The sequence below is a fragment of the Coregonus clupeaformis genome, chromosome 27 (genome assembly GCF_020615455.1).
Source record: "Coregonus clupeaformis isolate EN_2021a chromosome 27, ASM2061545v1, whole genome shotgun sequence".
NCBI classification, from domain to species: domain Eukaryota; kingdom Metazoa; phylum Chordata; class Actinopteri; order Salmoniformes; family Salmonidae; genus Coregonus; species Coregonus clupeaformis.
Window position 1 is genome coordinate 31,428,647 of NC_059218.1, and position 23,740 is coordinate 31,452,386.

Genomic DNA, 23,740 nt, shown 5'->3' on the forward strand with positions numbered 1-23,740 from the left:
CAGCCAGGTCTCTGACCTCCTCCCTATAGGCTGTCTCGTCGTTGTCGGTTATCAGGCCTACCACTGTTGTGTTATCTGCAAACTTAATGATGGTGTTGGAGTCGTGCCTGGCCATGCAGTCATGAGTGAACAGGGAGTACAGGAGGGGACTGAGCACGCACCCCTGAGGGGCCCCCGTGTTGAGGATCAGCGTGGCGGATGTGTTGTTACCTACCCTTACCACCTGGGGGCGACCCGTCAGGAAGTCCAGGAACCAGTTGCAGAGGGAGGTGTTTAGTCCCAGGGTCCTTAGCTTAGTGATGAGCTTTGAGGGCACTATTGTGTTGAACGCTGAGCTGTAGTCAATGAATAGCATTGTCACATAGGTCTTCCTTTAGTCCAGGTTTGAAAGGGCAGTGTGGAGCGCAATAGAGATTACATCATCTGTGGATCTGTTGGGGCGATATGCAAATCGGAGTGGGTCTAGGGTTTCTGGGATAATGGTGTTGATGTGAGCCGTGTGTGTGTGTGTGTGTGTGTGTGTGTGTGTGTGTGTGTGAGAGAGAGAGAGAGAGAGAGAGAGAGAGAGAGAGAGAGAGAGAGAGAGAGAGAGAGAGAGAGAGAGAGAGAGAGAGAGAGAGAGAGAGCTAGAGAGAGAGAGAGCAGTGGTGGTAGTGTCTGGTGTTCTCTGCTGCAGCGATCTGTTCTGGAGCAGAGCTACACTACAAGCAGCACGGCCACAGGGCTCCAGCTGCAATCAGCCCAGAGAGAACCAGCCAACACACACAGAGAGAGAGAGAGACCCCGCTGGCTGTCCACAGAGACATGCAGAGAAACATACCGGAAACTGAGACAGAGAGGGGGAGATAGAGGGTGATCAAATAGACATAAATACAGAGGGGAGGAGAGGAGACGAGGTACTCGTCATCTCCATGGACACAGGGAACTTTCAGCAGTGCACTGGGCTCTCCACGATGGTCTGCATTCTATCCTTTCCGGAGCCACTCAATTATTCATCTTTCTCTTCTTATCTGACAGAGGAAAACAACTTTTCGTTTTAAAAGTTTGAGAGACGGAGGTCAGAGTATTTCTTACCTACCAACATCTCTTTGTGACATCTCTTTGTGTCACTGCTGGCTGTTTTGTGTCTGTACAACAGAGCAGGTTTTGGATCTTACCTGTGTGTCTGAGTGTGTGTGGGTGTGTGCGTGTGTGTGTGTGAGTGAGTGAGTGAGTGAGTGAGTGAGTGAGTGAGTGAGTGAGTGAGTGAGTGAGTGAGTGAGTGAGTGAGTGAGTGAGTGAGTGAATGAGTGAGTGAGCAGGTGAGTGTGTGAGTGTGTGATTGAGTGTAGAAGTGATTTAGTGAGTGAGTAAATGATTGAGTTTGGATGCAACGATGTCAGAAAGGCTGGAAGACGGGTACCTCTAACTTACAAGGACTTCATCTTTCCTTACAGTTTTCCCAATGAGGATCCAATCTCTAAGGACCTTATCAAGAAGATTTGTGTTTTCTACCAGGATCATTTTAAAGGGTACCTCCTTCTTGTGTCAGGAACCAGTGGATATATTTCTCCACCTTAGACTCCCATCAACACTTTGAAGAAGGCATTCCTCTCTCCTATAAGGACCCTTTGAGAGACTCTTTGATCTACTCTTATCTAATCTATTAGGAGTGGGTGAGAAGGACAGTAGCAGATTTTCTCAAGTGATTTTCTCTGTCGCTGTGTCAGGATGGCTGGCTGTACCTGCCGCTGCAGACAGGGGGTGCTCAAGTTCATTCAGTCTCTACGCAGACTCGTCTTTGGGACCCTCACTAAAGGTACTGCACCCTCCTCAACTAACACTCCTTTACCTCTTCTGCTTTTTTCAGTTCTCTTATTTGCACTGGCATCCTTCATTACCTCCACGCTATGTATCGTAGATACGATATTGTACATAATATACATAATATACGGAAGAAGTAACTAATGGTCTGCCTTTGCATAATGGCGTCCATAGGGTAGGTCAACTTTCCTGTAGCACTATATCTTATAAAGAGAGGTCATCTGAACTATAGGTCAATGTAAACTTTGACATTAGCTAGAGTAACAGTGACATTAGCTAGTGTAACATTGACATTAGCTAGGGATAACAGTGACATGAGCTAGGGTAACAGTGACATTAGTTAGGGTAACAGTGACATTTACTAGTGTAACAGTGACATTAGCTAGGGGTGACATTAGTTAGGGTAACAGTGACATTAGCTAGTGTAACAGTGACATTAGCTAGTGTAACAGTGACATTAGCTAGGGGTGACATTAGCTAGGGTAACAGTGACATTAGCTAGTGTAACAGTGACATTAGTTAGGGTAACAGTGACATTAGTTAGGGTAACATTGACATTAGCTAGGGGTAACATTGACATTAGCTAGGGGTAAGAGTGATATTACCTAGTGTAAAAGTGACATTAGCTAGTGTAACAGTGACATTAGTTAAGGTAACAATGACATTAGCTAGGGTAACATTGACATTAGCTAGGGGTAAGAGTGACATTAGCTAGTGTAACAGTGACATTAGTTAAGGTAACAATGACATTAGCTAGGGTAACATTGACATTAGCTAGGGGTAAGAGTGACATTACCTAGTGTAACAGTGACAGTAGTTAGGGTAACAGTGACAGTAGTTAGGGTAACAGTGACATTAGCTAGGGTAACAGTGACAGTAGTTAGGGTAACAGTGACATTAGCTAGGGTAACAGTGACAGTAGTTAGGGTAACAGTGACATTAGCGAGGGTAACAGTGACATTAGCTAGGGTAACAGTGACATTAGTTAAGGTAACATTGACATTAGCTAGGGGTAAGAATGATATTACCTAGTGTAAAAGTGACATTAGCTAGTGTAACAGTGACATTAGTTAAGGTAACAGTGACATTAGCTAGTGTAACAGTGACATTAGTTAGGGTAACAGTGACATTAGCGAGGGTAACAGTGACATTAGCTAGTGTAACAGTGACATTAGTTAGGGTAAAAGTGACATTAGCTAGTGTAACAGTGACATTAGTTAGGGTAACAGTGACATTAGCTAGGGTAACAGTGACATTAGCTTGGTGCTGGATCAAGCTTGAGGCTGACAGTATTGAACAGCGGTGTCACATCCATCCAGTGATGCCCCGTTGTTGCCCCGTCATCGCCCCTGAGGAACTAAGTGATGAGCTCAAGTTGTGACACTGGCGCATCCTCTGTTTACTCCCCTCAGGCAACTTCTGTGTCTTTACTCTCTACCTCCCCCTCCTTTGTCACCAGTTTAATGGGTCCTCTCCTACGCCTCTCCTTTATCGCTGCATTTTCCTCTCTCCTTTCCTCCTTCACACAGCTATCTGATTGTATCTGTCTCTTCCTCCTCTGGTGTCAGTGGCCTGCTGTCTCTATCCCTCACCTCCTATCACCACATCAGCAGAAAAGTGCTGCATGGTGTGTCACTATGGCAACATAGCCCAGGGAGACCTGACAAATGCTGCTCTATTTCTAGCTACAGCACTTGACCACTCTGACTAATAAAGCTCCTCTTATCACACACAATCTATTGTCCACTTTATCATCCTCCTCTGCTCTACCTGGTGTCTGCAGAGGGCTGGGAGACCGGTTGGAGGCACAGCTCTGGCTCCTCAGGTTCAGCACCCTTTTATTGAGCTTGTTCAAGGAAGACTTATCAAATCATTCAGCCGCTGGCCATTAGTCTATGTTCTCAATGATCTCACAGGCTGGATGAAGTGGGAACAGCCTGTCCACTTTCTCTGGGCTGCAAGATCTACACTAGTCAATCTATCAGTGTCAAATGAACCAGGCAGTATTAGATGGCAGTTCAATTAAACCCCATTTGTGAACATTTCACTGGAGCTAAGACTTTCTGACAGAGCCGCTCAGTGCAAGTGTTTCAGGGTTGAGCGGTGCCTCTCACTGACAGTTCTGGTCTGTGTTGGTTTGATGCTTGGTAATGCAAGTGTTGAAAACTAAGCATAAAGGCTGGCCAGTTTCAGAGCCTCTCTCTCTCTCTCTCTCTCTCTCTCTCTCTCTCTCTCTCTCTCTCTCTCTCTCTCTCTCTCTCTCTCTCTCTCTCTCTCTCTCTCTCTCTCTCTCTCTCTCTCTCCTCTGCTAGATGAACACACTGGTTCCTCTCTGGATATTCTGTACCCTTTGAACTCTCCTCCGAGGGACAGTCAGTCTAATGGAGTGTAAATTTACATTTTATGTTTTAGTAGACACTCTTATCCAAAGCAATTTACAGGAGCAATTAGATTAGATTAGATACGTTTATTAGTCAAATGCACAGGGTCGCAGATGTAATCATAGGGTACAGTGAAATTATTATGCTCTGAGCTCCAACAGTGCAGGTAAAAAAAAATATATAAACTGAATGAGACAATAAAAAATAAAAATTATAATATATACGTATTTACAGCTGTAACAATGATAAATGTCCATTGGGGGGAGGGGGCAGGATAAATGTTTTTGACTGTCTCCACAGTGGCCCCGTTGATGAGGATGGGGGCGTGCCCAACCTGGTTCCTCCTAAAGGCCACAATCAGCTCCTTTGTTTTGCTGACGTTGAGGGAGAGGGTTGTTTGCATAATTTTTGCACTCAAGCCTGGCTCAAGGGCACATCCACATATTTTCCACCTAGTCGGCTCGAACCAGCGACCTTTCGGTTACTGGCCCGACGCTCTTAACCGCTAGGCTAACTGCCACTCCTGAATCCCAGAAGGCCATAATGTGTGTGTGTGTGTGCGTGTGTGTACAACTGCACATGAGCAAAAACTATCACACATGGACAAAGAGACTCAATAACTGAAAAAAGAGACCACAAAAACGGCCTGTAACAATTACAATCAGCCATTGAAAATAGGGTAATCATGAGCTGTTTCCCAGTTTCCCATGGCAACCCTAATCTAGGTGCCATGGTCGGTTTAGCATGGCCTATAGTGGAGTGGTGTGTCTATGTTGGATGGTATTTTACAGTGAGCAAAAGCAAGACTGGCTCTCTTATTTTTCACCCTGCTTTACAGCTCTGTGTGGTACAGTAAGATCTGTGTGGTACAGTAAGATCTGTGTGGCAATGTCACGATCGTTTAAAGATTGGTCGAACCGGAGAGCTGACACAACCTGTCCTGGCTGGATGCCTACTTCCACACAATATGTGTTAGGCATTAGCACAGGACGTACGGGGCTGTGCACGCGTACTGGCGATACAGTACGTAGCACCGGCGCAGGATATACGGGACCGAGGAGGCGTACTGGAGACCACGAGCATTGAGCCGGCACACCCCGTCCTGGCTGAATGCCCATCTTCGCACGACACATGCGTGGTGCTAGCACAGGACGTACAGGACTGTGCCGGAACACTCACGGCACAGTACGTAGCTCCGCATAACACGGAGCCTGCCCAGTCACACGCTTCCTTGCATGAGTACGGGGAGTTGGCTCTGCTCTAACACTAGGCTCCGCCAACCACCCTTTTAGCCCCCCCAAAACATTTACTTGGGGCTGTTTCTCGGGCTTCCTCCTCGGCCGGCACCTTCTGCGTTGCCGCTGCTCCTCTCTATAGCGGGCCACCAACTGTCTCCTCCCAAGGACGGCGATCCATCCCGGCCTGAATCTCCTCCCAAGTCCAGGATCCCTTCCCGTCCAGGATCTCCTCCCAGGTCCAGGCTGTCTGCTCCTGGACACGCTGCTTGGTTCTTAGTTGGTGGGATCTTCTGTCGCGATCGTTTAAAGATTGGTCGAACCAAGGCGCAGCGTGATAAGCGTACATGTTTATTACAACTGTGCAAACATGACAAAACAACAAACAAACGATACGTGAAGTCTTAAGGTTACACACAACAAACCTATACGGAACAAGATCCCACAACCCACTAGTGCCAACAGGCTACCTAAGTATGGTCCCCAATCAGAGACAACGAGCTACAGCTGCCTCTGATTGGGAACCACCCTGGCCAACATAGATCTAAACGATCTAGAAACTAAACATAGAAAACACAACATAGAAACTACACACCCTGGCTCAATATTTAAGAGTCCCCAGAGCCAGGGCGTGACAGGCAAAGTAAGATCTGTGTGGTACAGTAAGATCTGTGTGGCAAAGTAAGATCTGTGTGGTACAGTAAGATCTGTGTGGTACAGTAAGGTCTGGAGGATAATTAAAAAGTACTTGACATTTTTGGAAAACTACGGTGCGATCAATCTGGCCCCAGAAGTAAAACCACTTTCCTCACACTCTGGGGAAAAGCAATGTGACCTGAGTGCTTTTTACCCTTCAGGTGTGTGTGTGTGTGTGTGTGTGTGTGTGTGTGTGTGTGTGTGTGTGTGTGTGTGTGTGTGTGTGTGTGTGTGTGTGTGTGTGCTTGTGTGTGTGGCCACATTACTTCTACTTTAATGCTGTATCAGCACCCCAATGTGATATTTCAGCATAAGCTTGTCTGCGTGTCTGCGCTGCCTTTGTGGATTGTGCAAAGCAGCGTGTGCGTGTGTGGATTCTGAACCTGAATTCATGCAGGACTAAGGCCTTCCTCTCACTGCCCTCTCCTTGAGGCTAAAGCCGCAATTGAAGTGTCAGTTTACAAGATGTTCTTTACTGTTTCCATTTCAGGCTTCTTTATCTTTCCCTCCCTCTCCCTCCCACTCTCTCTTGTTTATTTCCTTATGTTCCAGTATCTTTCCTTTTTTACTGTACACTCTGTCCTTTCATCCTCTCGTTACAAATACTCAATTTCCATTTTAGATGGTTTTTTCTTCTCTCATTGGCACAGCTGGAATGTTCTGATGCCAAATCTTCTCCGGCGGTGTCTTATGTAAATGTAACATTAGATCCAGCAAACATTTATTCAGGCTCACAACACTACCACTCTCCTCTTCCACCTCTTCTCTTTCCTCACACAATGAGTAAATAATGAGTGCATGATGATTGTGTGCATACAGGTATTTACGTAGGTTTGTGTGTATTTCTGCATTAGTGTGTATGTGCATGCCTGGGGTGCATCGTGAGCTTAGGCATAAACACAGGCGATGCTGATAGGACCTGACCTGAGTTGCCTCCTATCTGCAGGCTGCATGGGGTGCCTCCTATCTGCAGGCTGCATGGGGCTGGCTGGGGTGCCTCCTATCTGCAGGGAGAGAGAGAGAGAGAGAGAGAGAGAGAGAGAGAGAGAGAGAGAGAGAGAGAGAGAGAGAGAGAGAGAGAGAGAGAGAGAGAGAGAGAGAGGGAGAGAGAGAGAGAGAACCGATACTTGTAGCTTGTGGCTGGAGTGTACAACAGGACCTTCCCTCCCTAACTCAATGGATTCTTACGAAGATGTAATTAGTTTCAGAAACCGCCTGCAAGATGACCCCATATTCTCTGATAACAGTCAGAGAAAGTATTTAGTTTGGCCCGTTGGACATCACTGCTCAGTGCTCACTGTCCATTTAAGCTTACAAGCAAAACACACAGAGGCATATTTAAATATGTTGAGAATGACACATCAATGTGGTCTATTGCTATATGTCTATTGCTATTCCAAATCACTATGACCACGCCTCTATGTTTAAAACTTTATTACGTTCAATGACAGCGGGGGTACCAAACTCTTAAAATTACCTATGACCTCCTTGGCCCGACACCTATACATTTTTTCCAATCACAGCAGGCCCAAGACAACAGTAAAGGTCCATGTTTCCTATTCAACCCTTTGATATTCATAAAGAATGCATGGTCCATGAATTAAGGGCATGTTTTATGTCTAAGTTTAAACCAGCTGTATGATATTCCAGTGTTTTTACTCTGGATTGAGAAACGTATTTGATCTGACAGAATTGTGACTTAATTCTCTCCTTGTACATTCCTCCCAATGTGGAGACAAGGTGTAACTATTTCCTAGAACAGTATCCAGTAATTGCTTGCATTCTACCTTGTGTTTAACGCCTACAAACAAAGACTCAAGAGGCAAGTTCCATTGGTCAGGTCTGTCCAATGCTGGTCTGACCTATCAGAATCCATGCTCCAAGATTGTTTAGATCACATTGACTGGAATATATTCCAGGGCGCCTCTGAGGATAACATCAATGAATACGCCGACTCAGTCACAGGATTCATAAAAAAATGCATAGACAATGTGATACCAATGGTGTGTTTCAAAACTTAACCGAATCAAAAAACGTGGATTGATGGTAGCTTTTTTGGGAAACTGAAGGAGAGAAATGCTGCTTATAAACACTATTGTATGGTTAAACAGTACAAATACGACCTATGCTGATCGATCAAAGTTTAGGGACAAAATGGAGGAGCAATTCAGCAGGTCGGACATGAGGCTTATGTGGCAGGGGCTTCTAACGATCACAGATTACAAAAAGAAAGCCAGTCACGTCACGGACACCAACACTGCCCTACGGGACAAGCTAAACACCCTTTTCTCCCGCTTCGAGCATAACGACTCTGAGCTGCCGAGGAGAGCCCCTGAGGACTAGCATTACCTTGACACGAGGGATACGTGCTTACGGTCTCCACGGAGGACGTATGTAAGTCATTCAAGCGTGTTAACTCTCGCAAGGTAATGCTAGCCGCGCCCTCAGAGCATGTGCAGACCAGATAGCTGTTGTGTTTTCGGACGTTTTCAATCTCTCTCTAGGTCAGGCCACTATCCCCACCTGCTTCAAGATGCCCACTATCATCCCCATGCACCAGAAAGGGAAAGTAACTGAACTGAATTAGCACTCACTACTGTCATCATGAAGTGCTTTGAGATGCCAGTCAAAGACCACATCACCTCCTCCCTCCCCGATACACTCAACCCTCTCCAAATCGCCTACCGCCCTGACAGATCCACGACACAATCACCATTGCACTGCACCCACCTGGACAAAAGGAATTCATATGTGAGGATGCTGTTCATTGACTAAAGCTCGGCCTTCAATACCATAGCGCCCTCTAAGTTCATCACAAAGCTCATGACCCTGGGACTGAACTCTTCCCTGTGCAACTGGGTCCTGGACTTCCTGACGTGCTGGCCCCAGGTGGTGAAGGTAGGCAACATTACCTCCTCCACACTGATCCTCACCACGGGGGCCCCACAAGGGTGCGTCCTCAGTCCCCTCCTCTACTCCCTGTATACCCACCACTGCGTGGCCTCACACAGTTCCAAATCATCAAGTTCGCTGACTACACGACAGTAGTAGGCCGAGACAGCCTACAGAGAGGAGGTAGGCACTCTGACGGCATGGTGCCAGGTAAACAATTTCTCCCTCAACGTCAGCAAAACAAAGGAGCTGATTGTTGACTTCAGGAGGAACCAGGTTGGGCACACCCACATCCTCATCAACGGGGCCGCCGTGGAGACGGTCAAAAACTTCAAGTTCCTCAGCATACACATCTCCGATGAGCTGAAATGTTCAAACCACACAGACACCGTGGTGAAGAAGGCATGGCAGTGACTTTTCAACGTCTTGAGGCTGAAGAAATTCAGCCTGTCCCGAGGGCCCTGACAGTGTTCTACAGGAGCTCCATCGAGAGCTGTTGGGCTGCATCACTGCATCTGACTGCAAACCTCTACAGAGCGTGCTCACTGCCTGCCCTCTAGGACACCTACAACACCAGGTGTCGCAGGAAGGCCAAGAAGATCATAAAGGACCTCAACCACCTGAGCCAAAGCCTGTTCTCCCTGTTTCCATCACAGACACGGGCAGTATACTGTAGGAGTATCATGGCAAAAACTGTCAGACTGGCAAATAGCGTCTACCCCCAGACCATCATGCTGCTGAATAGCCACTAGGCAGCTATCTGCTACCCCCATCCCCCTCCTGCCCCCCGGACCTCCTACCCCTGCCCCCGCCCCCATTTCTGCTCCCCCTATTGATATTCTCTCCCCCCCATGAACCTTTACCCTGCCCCCACCCCCCAATGGACTTTTATAATTGTTACAGCTGTAAATATGTATATATTATTGTATTTTTTAAATGATTGTTTCATTCACTTCTCACTTCCTCCCCTGCTGTGCTAGTCTGAATTCAAAATTGATTACATCAACAAAAATATCTCACCCATCTACACACAATACCCCATAATGACAAAGTGAAAACATGTTTTTTATAATTTTTTAGAAATGTATTGAAAATGAAATATCTCATTTACATAAGTATTCACAATCCTAAGTCAATAAATTGTAGAAGCACCTTTGGCAGCGATTACAGCTGTGAGTCTTTCTGGGTAAGTCTCCAAGAGCTTTCCACACCTGGATTGTGCAACATTTGCCCATTATTCTTTTCAAAATTCTTCAAGCTCAGTCAAATTGGTTGTTGATCATTGCTAGACAACCATTTTCAGGTCTTGACAGATATTCAAATATATTTAAGTCAAAACTGTAACTCGGCCACTCAGGAACATTTACTGTCTTCTTGGTAAGCAACTCCAGTGCAGATTTGACCTTGTGCTTTAGGTTATTGTCCTGCTGAAAGGTGAATTCATCTCCCAGTGTCTGATGGAAAACAGACTGAACCAGGTTTTCCTCTAGGAATTTGCCTGTGCTTAGCTCCATTCTATTAATTTTTTTATTCTGACAAACTCTCCAGTCCTTAACGATTACAAGCATACCCATAACATGATGCAGCCACCCCTATGCGTGAAAATATGGAGAGTGGTACTCAGTAATGTGTTGTATTGGATTTGCCCCAAACATAACATTTTGTATTCAGGACAAAAAGAAAATTGCTTTGCCACATTTTTTGCAGTATTACTTTAGTGCCTTGTTGCAAATAGGATACATGTTTTGGAATATTTTTATTCTGTACAGGCTTCCTTCTTTTCACTCTGTCAATTAAGTTAGTATTGTGGAGTAACTACAATGTTGTTGTTCCGTCCTCAGTAAGTGTTCTAAAATCCCCATTGGCCACATGGTGAAATCCCTGAGTGGTTTTCTTCCTCTCCGGCAACTGAGTTAGGAAGGACGCCTCTATCTTTGTAGTGACTGGGTGTATTGATATACCATCCAAAGTGTAATTAATAACTTCACCATGCTCAAAGGGATATTAAATGTCTGCTTTTCATATTTTTACCCATCTACCAATAGGTGCCCTTCTTTGTGAGGCATTGGAAAACCTCCATGGTCTTTGTGGTTGAATTTCACTGCTTGACTGAGGGACATTACAGATAATTGTATGTGTGGGGTACAGAGACAAGGTAGTCATCCAAAAATAATGTTAAACACTATTATTGCACACAGAGTGAGTCCATGTGACTTGTTAAGCAAATTTTTACTCCTGAACTTATTTAGGCTCGCCATACCAAAGGGGTTAAATACTTATTGACTCAAGACATTTCAGCTTTTCATTTCTAATTCATTTGTAAAAAAAAATATATACAAAATACAAAATCAGAAAACATAATTCCACTTTGACATTATGGGGTATTTTGTGTAGGCCAGTGACCAAAACAATCTACATTTAATCCATTTTAAATTCAGGCTGTAACACAACAAAATGTGGAAAAAGTCAAAGGGTGTGAATACTTTCTGAAAGCACTGTACCCTGCCCCCACCCCCCATTGGACATGTATCATTGCTACAGTTGTAAATGTGTATATATTATTATTATTATTATTATTTTTATTATTGTCTGATTTACTTCTCTTTTTTTGACCTGCAATTTTGGAGCTCGGAGCATAAAAGGTTCACTGTACCCTGCGATTACATCTGCGACCCTGTGATTACATCTGCGACCCTGTGATTACATCTGCGACCCTGTGATTACATCTACGACCCTGTGCATGTGACTAATAAACCCATCTAATCTCAAATCTAATCGCACAAGTTACATCCCTTGGAGTCGTGAGGTGTTATTTTTAGTAAATGTGTCCATTGGACTGTGGCAGATCTGATTTCCTCAGGCATATCTAAACTGCTGAATTAATAAATAAAATATTTCCAAGCTAATTACCATCGACATGTGCTTGAGCTGTAGTGGTTACCATGGTTATGGTTAACAGTTATTTTTGGAAGACCTTTCAGTGGTCTTGAGGGAGAAGCTTGAGGGAGTGAAGCGAAACATTGAGGTGGGAGTGAGGGCAACAAGAGTGGTGCTGCTGACTCCACCTTCTGCCCAATCACTCAGCTCTCTCCCAGAGGAGTATGGGTAAAGGTGGGCGACTCTCTGGAGAGACCAGAGGAGCACAAACTGAACACAGACTCACACGCTTGGACACACACACAGAGATACAGACACATTCTCTCACAAACATGCAAACACAATGAAGAGTCTTACGCACGCACGCACGCACGCACGCACACACACACACACACACACACACACACACACAAAAACTCTCATGTAAAACTCTCATGGGCCCACACACCTTGATACACTCACATCTATGTTCCTATAAAGGTTATAATGTCTGATCACGCACATTGGCATACACTTGATTGAGTTTAGTTAGAACACCTGGACTCAGGTCCCATTGGGTGTGGTGTGGGACCACAGCAAGCCCATTTCCCCCCTCCATTACATCCTAGCCCTGACCCTTACGTATTCAACCCCCCTCCCTCTTACCCCCCACTGCTCTCTGCTGAGTCATCTAACTCTGCCCTTCCAAGACATCCCACTGTGACTCAACCTTCTCTACAGTACATCCAGGACCACTCTCCTTTCCTCTCCTCTGCTTATACTCTGGTTTCTACACCTCCCCAGTCCCCACTCTGCTTTCTACACCTCCGCAGTCCCCACTCTGGTTTCTACACCTCCCCAGTCCCCACTCTGCTTTCTACACCTCCCCAGTCCCCACACTGGTTTCTACACCTCCCCAGTCCCCACTCTTGTTTCTTAATTTTTTTAATGTTTTACATTGTAGAATAATAGTGAAGACATCAAAACTATGAAATAACACATATGGAATCATGTAGTAACCAAAAAAGTGTTCAACAAATCAAAATATATTTTATATTTGAGATTCTTCAAATAGCCACCCTTTGCCTTGATGACAGCTTTGCACACTCTTGGCAGTCTCTCAACCAGCTTCATGAGGTAGTCACCTGGAATGCATTTCAATTAACAGGTGTGCCTTGTTAAAAGTTAATTTGTGGAATTTCTTTCCTTCTTAATGCGTTTGAGCCAAGCAGTTGTGTTGTGACAAGGTAGGGGGTGTATACAGAAGATAGCCCTATTTGGTAAAAAAACAATTCCATATTATGGCAAGAACAGCTCAAACAAGTAAAGAGAAACGACAGTCCATCATTACTTTAAGACATGAAGGTCAGTCAATACGGAACATTTCAAGAACTTTGAAGGTTTCTTCAAGTGCAGTCGCAAAAACCATCAAGCGCTATGATGAAACTGGCTCTCATGAGGACCGCCACAGGAATGGAAGACCCAGAGTTACCTCTGCTGCAGAGGGTAAGTTCATTAGAGTTGCAGCCCAAATAAGTGCTTCACAGAGTTCAAGTCACAGACACATCTCAACATCAACTGTTCAGATGAGACTGTGTGAATCAGGCCTTCATGGTCGAATTGCTGCAAATAAACCATTACTAAAGGACACTAATAATAAGAAGAGATTTGCTTGGGCCAAGAAACACGAGCAATGGACATTAGACCAGCGGAAATTTGTCCTTTGGTCTGGAGTCCAAATGTGAGATTTTTGGTTCCAACCACTGTGTCTTTGTGAGATGTGGTGTGGGTGAACGGATGATCTCCGCATGTGTAGTTCTCACCGTAAAGCATGGAAGAGGAGGTGTGATGGTGTGGGGGTGCTTTGCTGGTGACACTGTCAGTGATTTATTTAGAATTCAAGGCACACTTAACCAGCATGGCTACCACAGCATTCTGCAGCGATACCCCTCCCATCTGGTTTGGGCTTAGTGGGACTATCATTTGTTTTTCAACAGGACAATGACCCAATATACCTCCAGGCTGTGTAAGGGCTATTTTACCAAGAAGGAGAGTGATGGAGGGCTGCATCAGATGAACTCCACAATCCCCTGACCTCAACCAAATTGAGACGGTTTTGGATGAGTCGGACGGTAGAGTGAAGGAAAAGCAGCCAACAAGTGCTCAGCATATGTGGGAACTCCTTCAAGACTGTTGGAAAAGCTGTCATCAAGGCAAAGGGTGGCTATTTGAAGAATCTCAAATATAAAATGTATTTTTGATTTGTTTAACACTTTTTTGGTTACTACATGATCCGTATGTGTTATTTCATAGTTTTGATGTCTTCACTATTATTCTACAATGTAGAAAATAGTAAAAATAAAGAAAAACCCTTGAATGAGTAGGTGTGTCCAAACTTTTGACTCTGCATTGTTGGAAAAGGACTCGTAAGTAAGCATTTCACTGTTAGTCTACGAAGCATGTGACAAATAAAATTTGATTTTGATTTGATTTGATCTCTGTAATGGTATTAGATAGAAGCTGACCGTGTGTGCTTCGCCCCTTTTAATTTTAAAATAATTTCTCCTCCCATTTGACTTAATGTCATTCCTCTCTCAGTTTTTTTTATTTCTGGCATCCTCTCTTTCTGTCTCTCAAACACCACCCTCCTTCCTATCTCTCTTCTATCTTTATTTTCTTTCTCCTTCTCTCTCTCAATCTCTCTTGTTCTCTCTCTCTTTCTCTCTCTCTCTCTCTCTCTCTCTCTCTCTCTCTCTCTCTCTCTCTCTCTCTCTCTCTCTCTCTTTCTCTCACACTCTCTTTCTTTCATTCATTCTCTCTCTCTCTCTCTCTCTCTCTCTCTCTCTCTCTCTCTCTCGTCTCTTTCTCTCTCTCTCTCTCTCTCTCTCTCTCTCTCTCTCTCTCTCTCTCTCTCTCTCTCTCTCTCTCTCTCTCTCTCTCTGTCTCTCTCTCTCCTTCTCTCGTTCTCTATTATCAGATACTGATCCTGTCATTGACAAGACCTTCACTGCCCATTTCTCACCCCTGTTCCTAGTTGTAGGCTCAAACATAGGTGTTATTTACCTACAGGGATTGTACAGGAGGGTATGGCACTACGGTCGATTCGGTATGGTATAGTATAGTATAGTATAGTATGGTATGGTATGGTATGGTAAGGTACACTACACAATGCTATAATATAGTATAGAATGAGACAAATAGAGAGAAAAAATGCACACTTTGTGTTCTATTATCGGTGGCTTGACGTGATGATGACAGGAAGATCATTAAAGCTATTGCAATTAGGGTTGGGTCGATATATGATTACAGTTTTTCTCAATTGTTTACACACATTTTCTGAAAGCATGCCTCATATTCTCAGAACTCTACACACAAATCAAAAAACACACACACAATGGGCAAAACCCCTCAATTCTCCAGCAAAATGAAACTTTACATTCAAAACCATGTTATTTCTTATCAAAATGGTATTTTGTTTTCAAATGACACACACAAACCATCATATGAATATACATTTATAAGAACCAGTTGAACACTGATGTGCTCAATGTAAAACACTATTACATTTACATTTTAGTCATTTAGCAGACGCTCTTATCCAGAGCAACTTACAGTTAGTGAGTGTATACATTATTTAATTTGTATATACTGGCCCCCCGTGGGAATCGAACCCACAACCCTGGCGTTGCAAACGCCATGCTCTACCAACTGAGCTACATCCCCTACCCTGGACGACGCTGGGCCATTCGCTGAGCCATTCCCTCCCCTACCCTGGACGACGCTGGGCCAATTGTGCGCCGCCCCATGGGTCTCCCGGTCGCGGCTGGCTACGACAGAGCCTGGATATGAACCAGGATCTCTAGTGGCACAGCTAGCGCTGCGATGCAGTGCCTTAGACCACTGCGTCACTATGATGAATGGAAAACACTTCTTCTCCATTCGTCATAATGACTTAGGCCTTTTTTTGGTTCAGTGTTGCCATTACTACAGACAGTACATACATAAGTGTGTTGTAAAATATTTGAGAATATTGTTTTTATACTCAGAACACACAAATACACGGTAACAAATATATTTCATTTTTCCCACAAAAACAATGTACACAGTGTACATCCCATTCCCAACCAACACAAAGTTACACATACAGTGGTCTACATACAAAACAGAAGAATTTAATGTATACAGTTACAGTAAAAAAAAAAAAAAAAATTATATGCTGCATCCTCTCTTCTGTTGCGGTCTGGCCACAGCACCTCATCCACATCACAAGCAATGTTTTCCCTGGCCACGCAGCGGGGGAAATATCGCCTAGCATGGCGATTCCAGCCATTAAAAGCATCAGCTGCTATATCTCCACATGCGTCTTCCATAGCTTGGAGAAGAGGTATACGCGTTTGTGGATTTCGGTCAAACACTTTCCATCTCCAGGCAGAAAAAAAATTCCTCAATAGGATTGAGGAATGGAGAATATGGAGGGAGATACAAGGACGAGGACGAGGACGAGGAAGGCCAAGGACCGTAATCTCTGATGAGATCCGAGCCACTTTGGTTGATCATGTGGTCAACCATGGTCTAACAATGAGGGAGGCTGGGCAAAGAGTACAGCCAAATTTGAACAGGTACACTGTAACATCCATCATCCGGACATTCCCGAAATGAGAATAGGTAAGAAATCTACTCTCACTAGAAAATTGCAGTACTGCAAATAAATACAGTACTCAATGAGTACAGTAGTACAGTATTGCCTGTGGACTGTTCTGTAGGACTGTAAAAATAAAGTATGTTTAAAGTATTTGGGAAATGTATTTCTACTTTGTATTTACAGCATTTTACTATTTGTTTGGCAGAACTGAAAGATTACCAACACAAGGTGGTCGGGAACGTGTTCTGTCTCCTGAACAGGAAACTGAAATCATGAACATGGTCCTAGAAAATAACGCCATAACATTATGGCAAATACAAAGAAAAATAATAGAAAACAATGAGATATTTCAAAATATTGATAGGGTAAGCTTATCAACACTGGACCATGTCTTGCACAGAAATAATCTCAGGATGAAGCAGGTCTACAGGGTGCCATTTGAACGCAATTCAGAAAGAGTCAAAGAATTGCGATATAACTATGTGCAAGTGAGTCCTATACAATCCCACAATTGATGCATACTCTCAACACTGTATAAATTATACATATTTCAGTATTGTAATCATAATGATTGTGCTTCACAATAGTGACCACTCCATGTCTATTTCTGATATTGTCATGTGTGTTTCAGAGAGTCCTTGAGCTAGAGGTGGCTGCAGTGGAGCACCAGTTCATCTTCATTGATGAGGTTGGATTCAACCTCACAAAAAGACGAAAGAGGGGAAGGAATATCATCGGCCAGCGTGCCATTGTTCAAGTCCCTGGCCAGCGCGGAGGGAACATCACAATGTGTGCAGCGATTACCCACCACGGCGTCATCCCATCACCATGCTACCCTTGGCCCCTACAACACCGCCCATCTGATCACATTCCTGGACACCCTACACAACACACTCATTCCACCAGATCAGGTAGATGGCCCAGAGCAGCTCAGGTACGTTGTCATTTGGGACAACGTAAGTTTCCACAGGGCTGCTCTGGTTCGTAACTGGTTCACTGCCCACCCACGCTTTTTAGTTGTTTATCTCCCTCCATATTCTCCATTCCTCAATTCTATTGAGGAATTCTTTTCTGCCTGGAGATGGAAAGTGTATGACCGAAATCCACAAACGGGTATACCTCTTCTCCAAGCTATGGAAGATGCATGTGGAGATATAGCAGCTGATGCTTTTAATGGCTGGAATCGCCATGCTAGGCGATATTTCCCCCGCTGCTTGGCCAGGGAAAACATTGCTTGTGATGTGGATGAGGTGCTGTGGCCAGACCGCAACAGAAGAGAGGATGCAGCATAGTTCTTTTTTTTATTTTAATTTTTTTACTGTAACTGTATACATTATATTCTTCTGTTTTGTATGTAGACCACTGTATGTGCAACTTTGTGTTGGTTGGGAATGGGATGTACACTGTGTACATTGTTTTTGTGGGGAAAATGAAATATATTTGTTACCGTGTATTTCTGTGCTCTGAGTATAAAAACAATATTCTCAAATATTTTACAACACACTTATGTATGTACTGTCTGTAGTAATGGCAACACTGAACCAAAAAAAGGCCTAAGTCATTATGATGAATGGAGAAGAAGTGTTTTCCATTCATCATAGTGTTTTACATTGAGCACATCAGTGTTCAACTGGTTCTTATAAATGTCTATTCATATGATGGTTTGTGTGTGTCATTTGAAAACAAAATACCATTTTGATAAGAAATAACATTGTTTTGAATGTAAAGTTTCATTTTGCTGGGGAATTGAGGGGTTTTGCTCATTGTGTGTGTGTTTTTTGATTTGTGGGTAGAGTTCTGAGAATATGAGGCATGCTTTCAGAAAATGTGTGTAAACAATCGAGAAAAACTGAAATCTCACTCCTCTGGCTCTGCCGCTGTTTCCAGTGTTGCCATCCATTGCTCCAAAACAGAAGAGCTCACCTGTTGCCCTTTTATGCTAAAGCTCTGATTGCTAATTGTAAAACTGTGTGACGGGTGTTTGCCCATGTGATGAGTCAGTGTGCATATTTGAATGGCAGTGTGTTCATTGTGAAAACAAGAGATTTTCTGCATGAAAATTGTGCCAAATGCAAAGATTTGTGTGTAGTGTTTTGAAAAAAGTGTGTTGTAGAACTGCAATTTGAGTGTAAAGCAGGAATTGTGCTTGTAGTTTAGCAGAATTGGTTCAGGGGGTTGGTGCATGAGTTACATGTTGTGGTCATTGTGTCTCAAGTACCAGTATTTGTTTGTAAGCAATTGAGAAAAACTGTAAATAGAATATTGTTATATTTTACATTGATGATATATTGTGATGTGCAAGACTATACTATATTTGAACTTTACAAATCAAAACTGTGCAGTTTTATCAGTTAGGCTGTATCAATATGTTGGAAATGAAGTCTAAGTGAATTAACTAATCCAATGTTTTTTCGCCACAACAAAGATTTGTTAATGAGAATCCGACTATTATATTGTAAATAAGCACAACATTTGCACAGGCTGGAATTACTTAGTCATTAATGCCACAAAACATATATTTGGAGTAGAACGTCCTAGAAGAGGTATCACCAACCCTAATTGCAATTGTGTACAAGGCTGCCACCTGTTGGTCATGAGTGTGTGTCTGTGTGTTTTCTGTGTACCAGTGTGTCAGTGCTCAGTGTTTGTTTATGTGCTTTTTATGTGATAAGTACGTAATGCAACTCTTAGAATCTCAACAGTTTTGGTAGAGATACATTGATCTATTAGAGATACAACTCTCAAATACAGAAACCTGAGTTTACAAAATGTGAAGAAAACAGAGCAATATGTTTTTCTCCTTTGCTATTCTCTGGCGAGACTCGTTTTTATCACATTTTGCCACCAGATGGCAGTGTGCTCCTGCCCTATCAGTGGCCATGTTAGAAAGGAGAAAGCCATTGAATGAGAGAGAATATTTGAAACAGAATAGTATATTATAGGAATGGGGAATCATTTGAATTTGAATAATTTGTGTGTGTGTGTGTGAGAGAGAGAGAGTTTGAACTGAAAAGGTGTGAAAAAGAAAAGGTTCAGACTTTATGTCTTAGAGAGAGAGAGCCATCACCTACATTTGAGTCATTTAGCAGACGCTCTTATCCAGAGCAACTTACAGTTAGTGAGTGCATACATTTTTCATACTGCCCCCCCGTGGGAAACGAACCCACAACCCTGGCATTGCAGGCGCCATGCTCTACCAACTGTGCTACAGGGGAGCTACAGAGAGATGAACGTGGAGAAGAGTCCCCTAAGTAAGCTGGTCCTGGGGCTCTGTTCACAAACACAAACAGACCCCACAGAGCCCCAGGACAACAATAACAACACAATTAGACCCAACCAAATCATGAGAAAACAAAAAGAGAATTACTTGACACATTGGAAAGAACAAACAAAAAAACAGAGCAAACTAGAATGCTATTTGGCTCTAAACAGAGAATACACAGTGGCAGAATACTTGACCACTGTGACTGACCCAAACTTAAGGAAAGCTTTGACTATGTACAGACTCAGTGAGCATAGCCTTGCTATTGAGAAAGGCCGCCGTAGGCAGACCTGGCTCTCAAGAGAAGACAGGCTATGTGCACACTGCCCACAAAATGAGGTGGAAACTGAGCTGCACTTCCTAACCTCCTGCCAAATGTATGACCATATTAGAGACACATATTTCCCTCAGACTACAGCGATCCACAAAGAATTAGAAAACAAACCCAATTTTGATAAACTCCCTTATCTACTGGGTGAAAAACCACAGTGTGCCATCACAGCTGCAAGATTTGTGACCTGTTGCCACAAGAAAAGGGCAACCAGTGAAGAACAAACACCATTGTAAATACAACCCATATTTATGTTTATTTATTTTCCCATTTGTACTTTAACTATTTGCACATTGTTACAACACTGTATATATACATAATATGACATTTGAAAGGTCTTTATTATTTTGGAACTTCTGAGTGTAATGTTTACTGTTAATATTTTGTTGTTTATTTCACTTTTGTTTACTATCTACTTCACTTGCTTTGGCAATGTTAACATATGTTTCCCATGCCAATAATGCCCTTAAATTGAATTGAATTGAATTGAGAGAGAGAGAGAGAGAGAGAGAGAGAGAGAGAGAGAGAGAGAGAGAGAGAGAGAGAGAGAGAGAGAGAGAGAGAGAGAGAGAGAGAGAGAGAGAGAGAGAGAGAGAGAGAGAGAGAAATAGGATTTTGTTGGGGTTGTAAATGATCAAGTCTATACTGTCCATGTCTAATAGTGAGGGGGGGGGGGACTTCAGGAGGGGGAGGGGGTACATAGAGGATGAGAGGCTATAGATGTCTGCGGGAGAGGTGGGAGGAGTGCTTGATTGATGAGAAGTGAAGGATGCACTCTGTTAGCTGGTTGAAATATAGATAGGCATTAAATGCAGAGAGGGAGTGAGAGACAATGAATTGACAATATAGTTAGTAACGCACACGTCATCATCACACTCACTAAGACTGATACCATTCATTATGATACACTGTATATCACATGCATAACTCATAATACACTATCTGTCAAAATGAGTACCTGCAACTATTTCAGTCCAAATCAAGCACTGTGTAACAGCTCAGTTCACACTCAATTAAAACCAGATCAGTGAACTGGAGTAAGAGATGTATGATACGGTGATCTTATGTTCACATTAAATGTGTAAGATCATTATGTAAGATCTAATGTATTTATCTGTGCATGTATATGCTGGTGGTGTGGTGTGTGTGCGTATAAAGTTAATTTGTGTAAAGTTGATAGAGAGAGAGAGAGAGAGAGAGAGAGAGAGAGAGAGAGAGAGAGAGAGAGAGAGAGAGAGATAGAGAGAGAGAGTGCAGATAGTGAGTATGAACATGAGGTGTATAAATCAATATTAAGAAAAGGGCATGAGGGGGGAACATAGAGAGAGAGAGAGAGAGAGAGAGATACGGGCTCCTCTACCCTCCTCTCCTCTCCTCCTAACTCCTCTTTGCTGGTTGATGTCCTCTCCTCTCTGTCAGGACCCGGTGTGACAAAAAGGAAAACGAGGACAGAGCAGGAGGGGGAGTGATGTTAAGGTTAAGATGAGAGAGAGAGAGGAGGAGAGTTATAGGAAGATGAAAGGATGAGGGTTCTTGTGTGGACAGATTAAAGGGGGTTAGATTGAGGCCCAGCAGCACTGAGGCTTGTTACACATATGGCCTCTGACAGTACCATCCACATAGACAGGGGAAAAATGAAAAGTCTCATAATTTCCCCCTGATCTGCAGCACTCCCTGCTCTCTTTCTGAGGATATTTTCTCATCAGATCATCAGTTTCTCTATTCCACCATCTTTCTCCCTCATTGAAATAGTCTCTACCAACTCATAACCTTTTCGCTCTCACATCATTACACCATCCAAGGACGATGACACACAGCGAGAAAGTGAACAGATGTTATAGTTTTTTCCTCATAAGAATTATTGTCCATTCCAGTGCACTCCAATCTCCACTGTATTGTCCTGTAGTGGGAGATCTAGTCAGTGAGACACAGATTAACACCTCCTTTCACCCTCCTCCCAGAGGATTCTAATTAACTATCTAATTTAATCTATACTCTGCTCAGCTCTGGGCCCGTATCCACAAAGAGTCTCAGAGTAGGAGTACTGACCTAGGATCTGTCCAAATAATATGATTCATTATGATCTAAAAGGCAAAACTGATCCAAGATCAGCACTCCTACTCTGAGACGCTTTGTGGATACGGGCCCTGATCTCTCCTCAGTGTCTGAGGAGCACTGGATGTGTTCGACTCGCATCCCTGACAGATGCAAACAGTAGCTAGTGTGGGACAGTTGTCATTGGCAAAGGGTAGGGGAACTATCTCTGTGAAGACTGTTGTACTGTAACTGAGCGTGTGTGGAGACAAAGGACAGGACATGGTCAGGAGCATTCTGGGATGTGTTAATTAATCTACTCTCAACTTTTCATTATGAAGTACTGCTTTAGTTGTTGCATTTGAATGAGCCTGTTGGCCAACTGTTTCCAAGTACTGTATGTTGTGTTTATTAGTGCTGTTGACTTTCATGAATGACAGATGAGGGGATGAAGGCTTCTTAGGTGGGAAAGAGAAACCCATTGATCTATCACAAAAAAGGGTTTAACAATAATCTCATGTCCCCTTCAAGTCTTTAGGGATTGTGTGAGACAGTGAAGACCTGAAGAACTGAGACGAGAAGGAGAGAAGAACAAACTATGTCAATCAAATGTGCATCCCTGCAATATGTGCATCCCTGCAATACGTGCATCCCTGCAATACGTGCATCCCTGCAATATGTGCATCCCTGCAATACGTGCATCCCTACAATTTACATTTACATTTTAGTCATTTAGCAGACGCTCTTATCCAGAGCGACTTACAGGAGCAATTAGGGTTAAGTGCCTTGCTCAAGGGCACATTTACGTCATTTAGCAGACGCTCTTATCCAGAGCGACTTACAAATTGGTGCATTCACCCTATAGCCAGTGGGATAACCACTTTCCAATTATTATTATTATTATTTTGTTTGGGGGTAGAAGGATTACTTTATCCTATCCCAGGTATTCTTTAAAGAGGTGGGGTTTCAAATGTCTCCGGAAGGTGGTGAGTGACTCCGCTGTCCTGGCGTCGTGAGGGAGCTTGTTCCACCATTGGGGTGCCAGAGCAGCGAACAGTTTTGACTGGGCTGAGCGGGAACTATGCTTCCGCAGAGGAAGGGGAGCCAGCAGGCCAGAGGTGGATGAACGCAATGCCCTCGTTTGGGTGTAGGGACTGATCAGAGCCCGAAGGTACGGAGGTGCCGTTCCCCTCACTGCTCCATAGGCAAGCACCATGGTCTTGTAACGGATGCGAGCTTCAACTGGAAGCCAGTGGAGTGTGCGGAGGAGGGGGGTGACGTGAGAGAACTTGGGAAGGTTGAACACCAGACGGGCTGCGGCATTCTGGATGAGTTGTAGGGGTTTAATGGCACAAGCAGGGAGCCCAGCCAACAGCGAGTTGCAGTAATCCAGACGGGGAGATGACAAGTGCCTGGATTAGGACCTGTGCCGCTTCCTGTGTAAGGCAGGGTCGTACTCTCCGAATGTTGTAGAGCATGAACCTGCAGGATCGGGTCACCGCCTTGATGTTAGCGGAGAACGACAGGGTGTTGTCCAGGGTCACGCCAAGGCTCTTCGCACTCTGGGAGGAGGACACAACGGAGTTGTCAACCGTGATGGCGAGATCA

At 43.8% G+C, this 23,740-nt stretch overlaps 1 protein-coding gene across 2 annotated transcripts in view; it reads left to right on the top strand.

Annotated features, from left to right (window-relative positions):
* Positions 1–783: 783 nt before the first annotated feature.
* The window catches only part of LOC121541788 (Kv channel-interacting protein 1-like), a 69,359-nt gene continuing 46,402 nt past the window's right edge, over positions 784–23,740 (top strand). The window contains exons 1-2 of one of the 2 annotated variants that reach the window (XM_041851088.2): positions 784–1,057; positions 1,437–1,798. In XM_041851088.2, coding sequence (XP_041707022.1) covers positions 1,711–1,798 — 88 coding nt within the window. In that variant the 5' untranslated portion in view covers positions 784–1,057; positions 1,437–1,710. Of the gene's footprint in view, positions 1,058–1,385; positions 1,799–23,740 lie in introns of those variants that run through there. The other variant, XM_041851089.2, reaches the window with a different exon arrangement.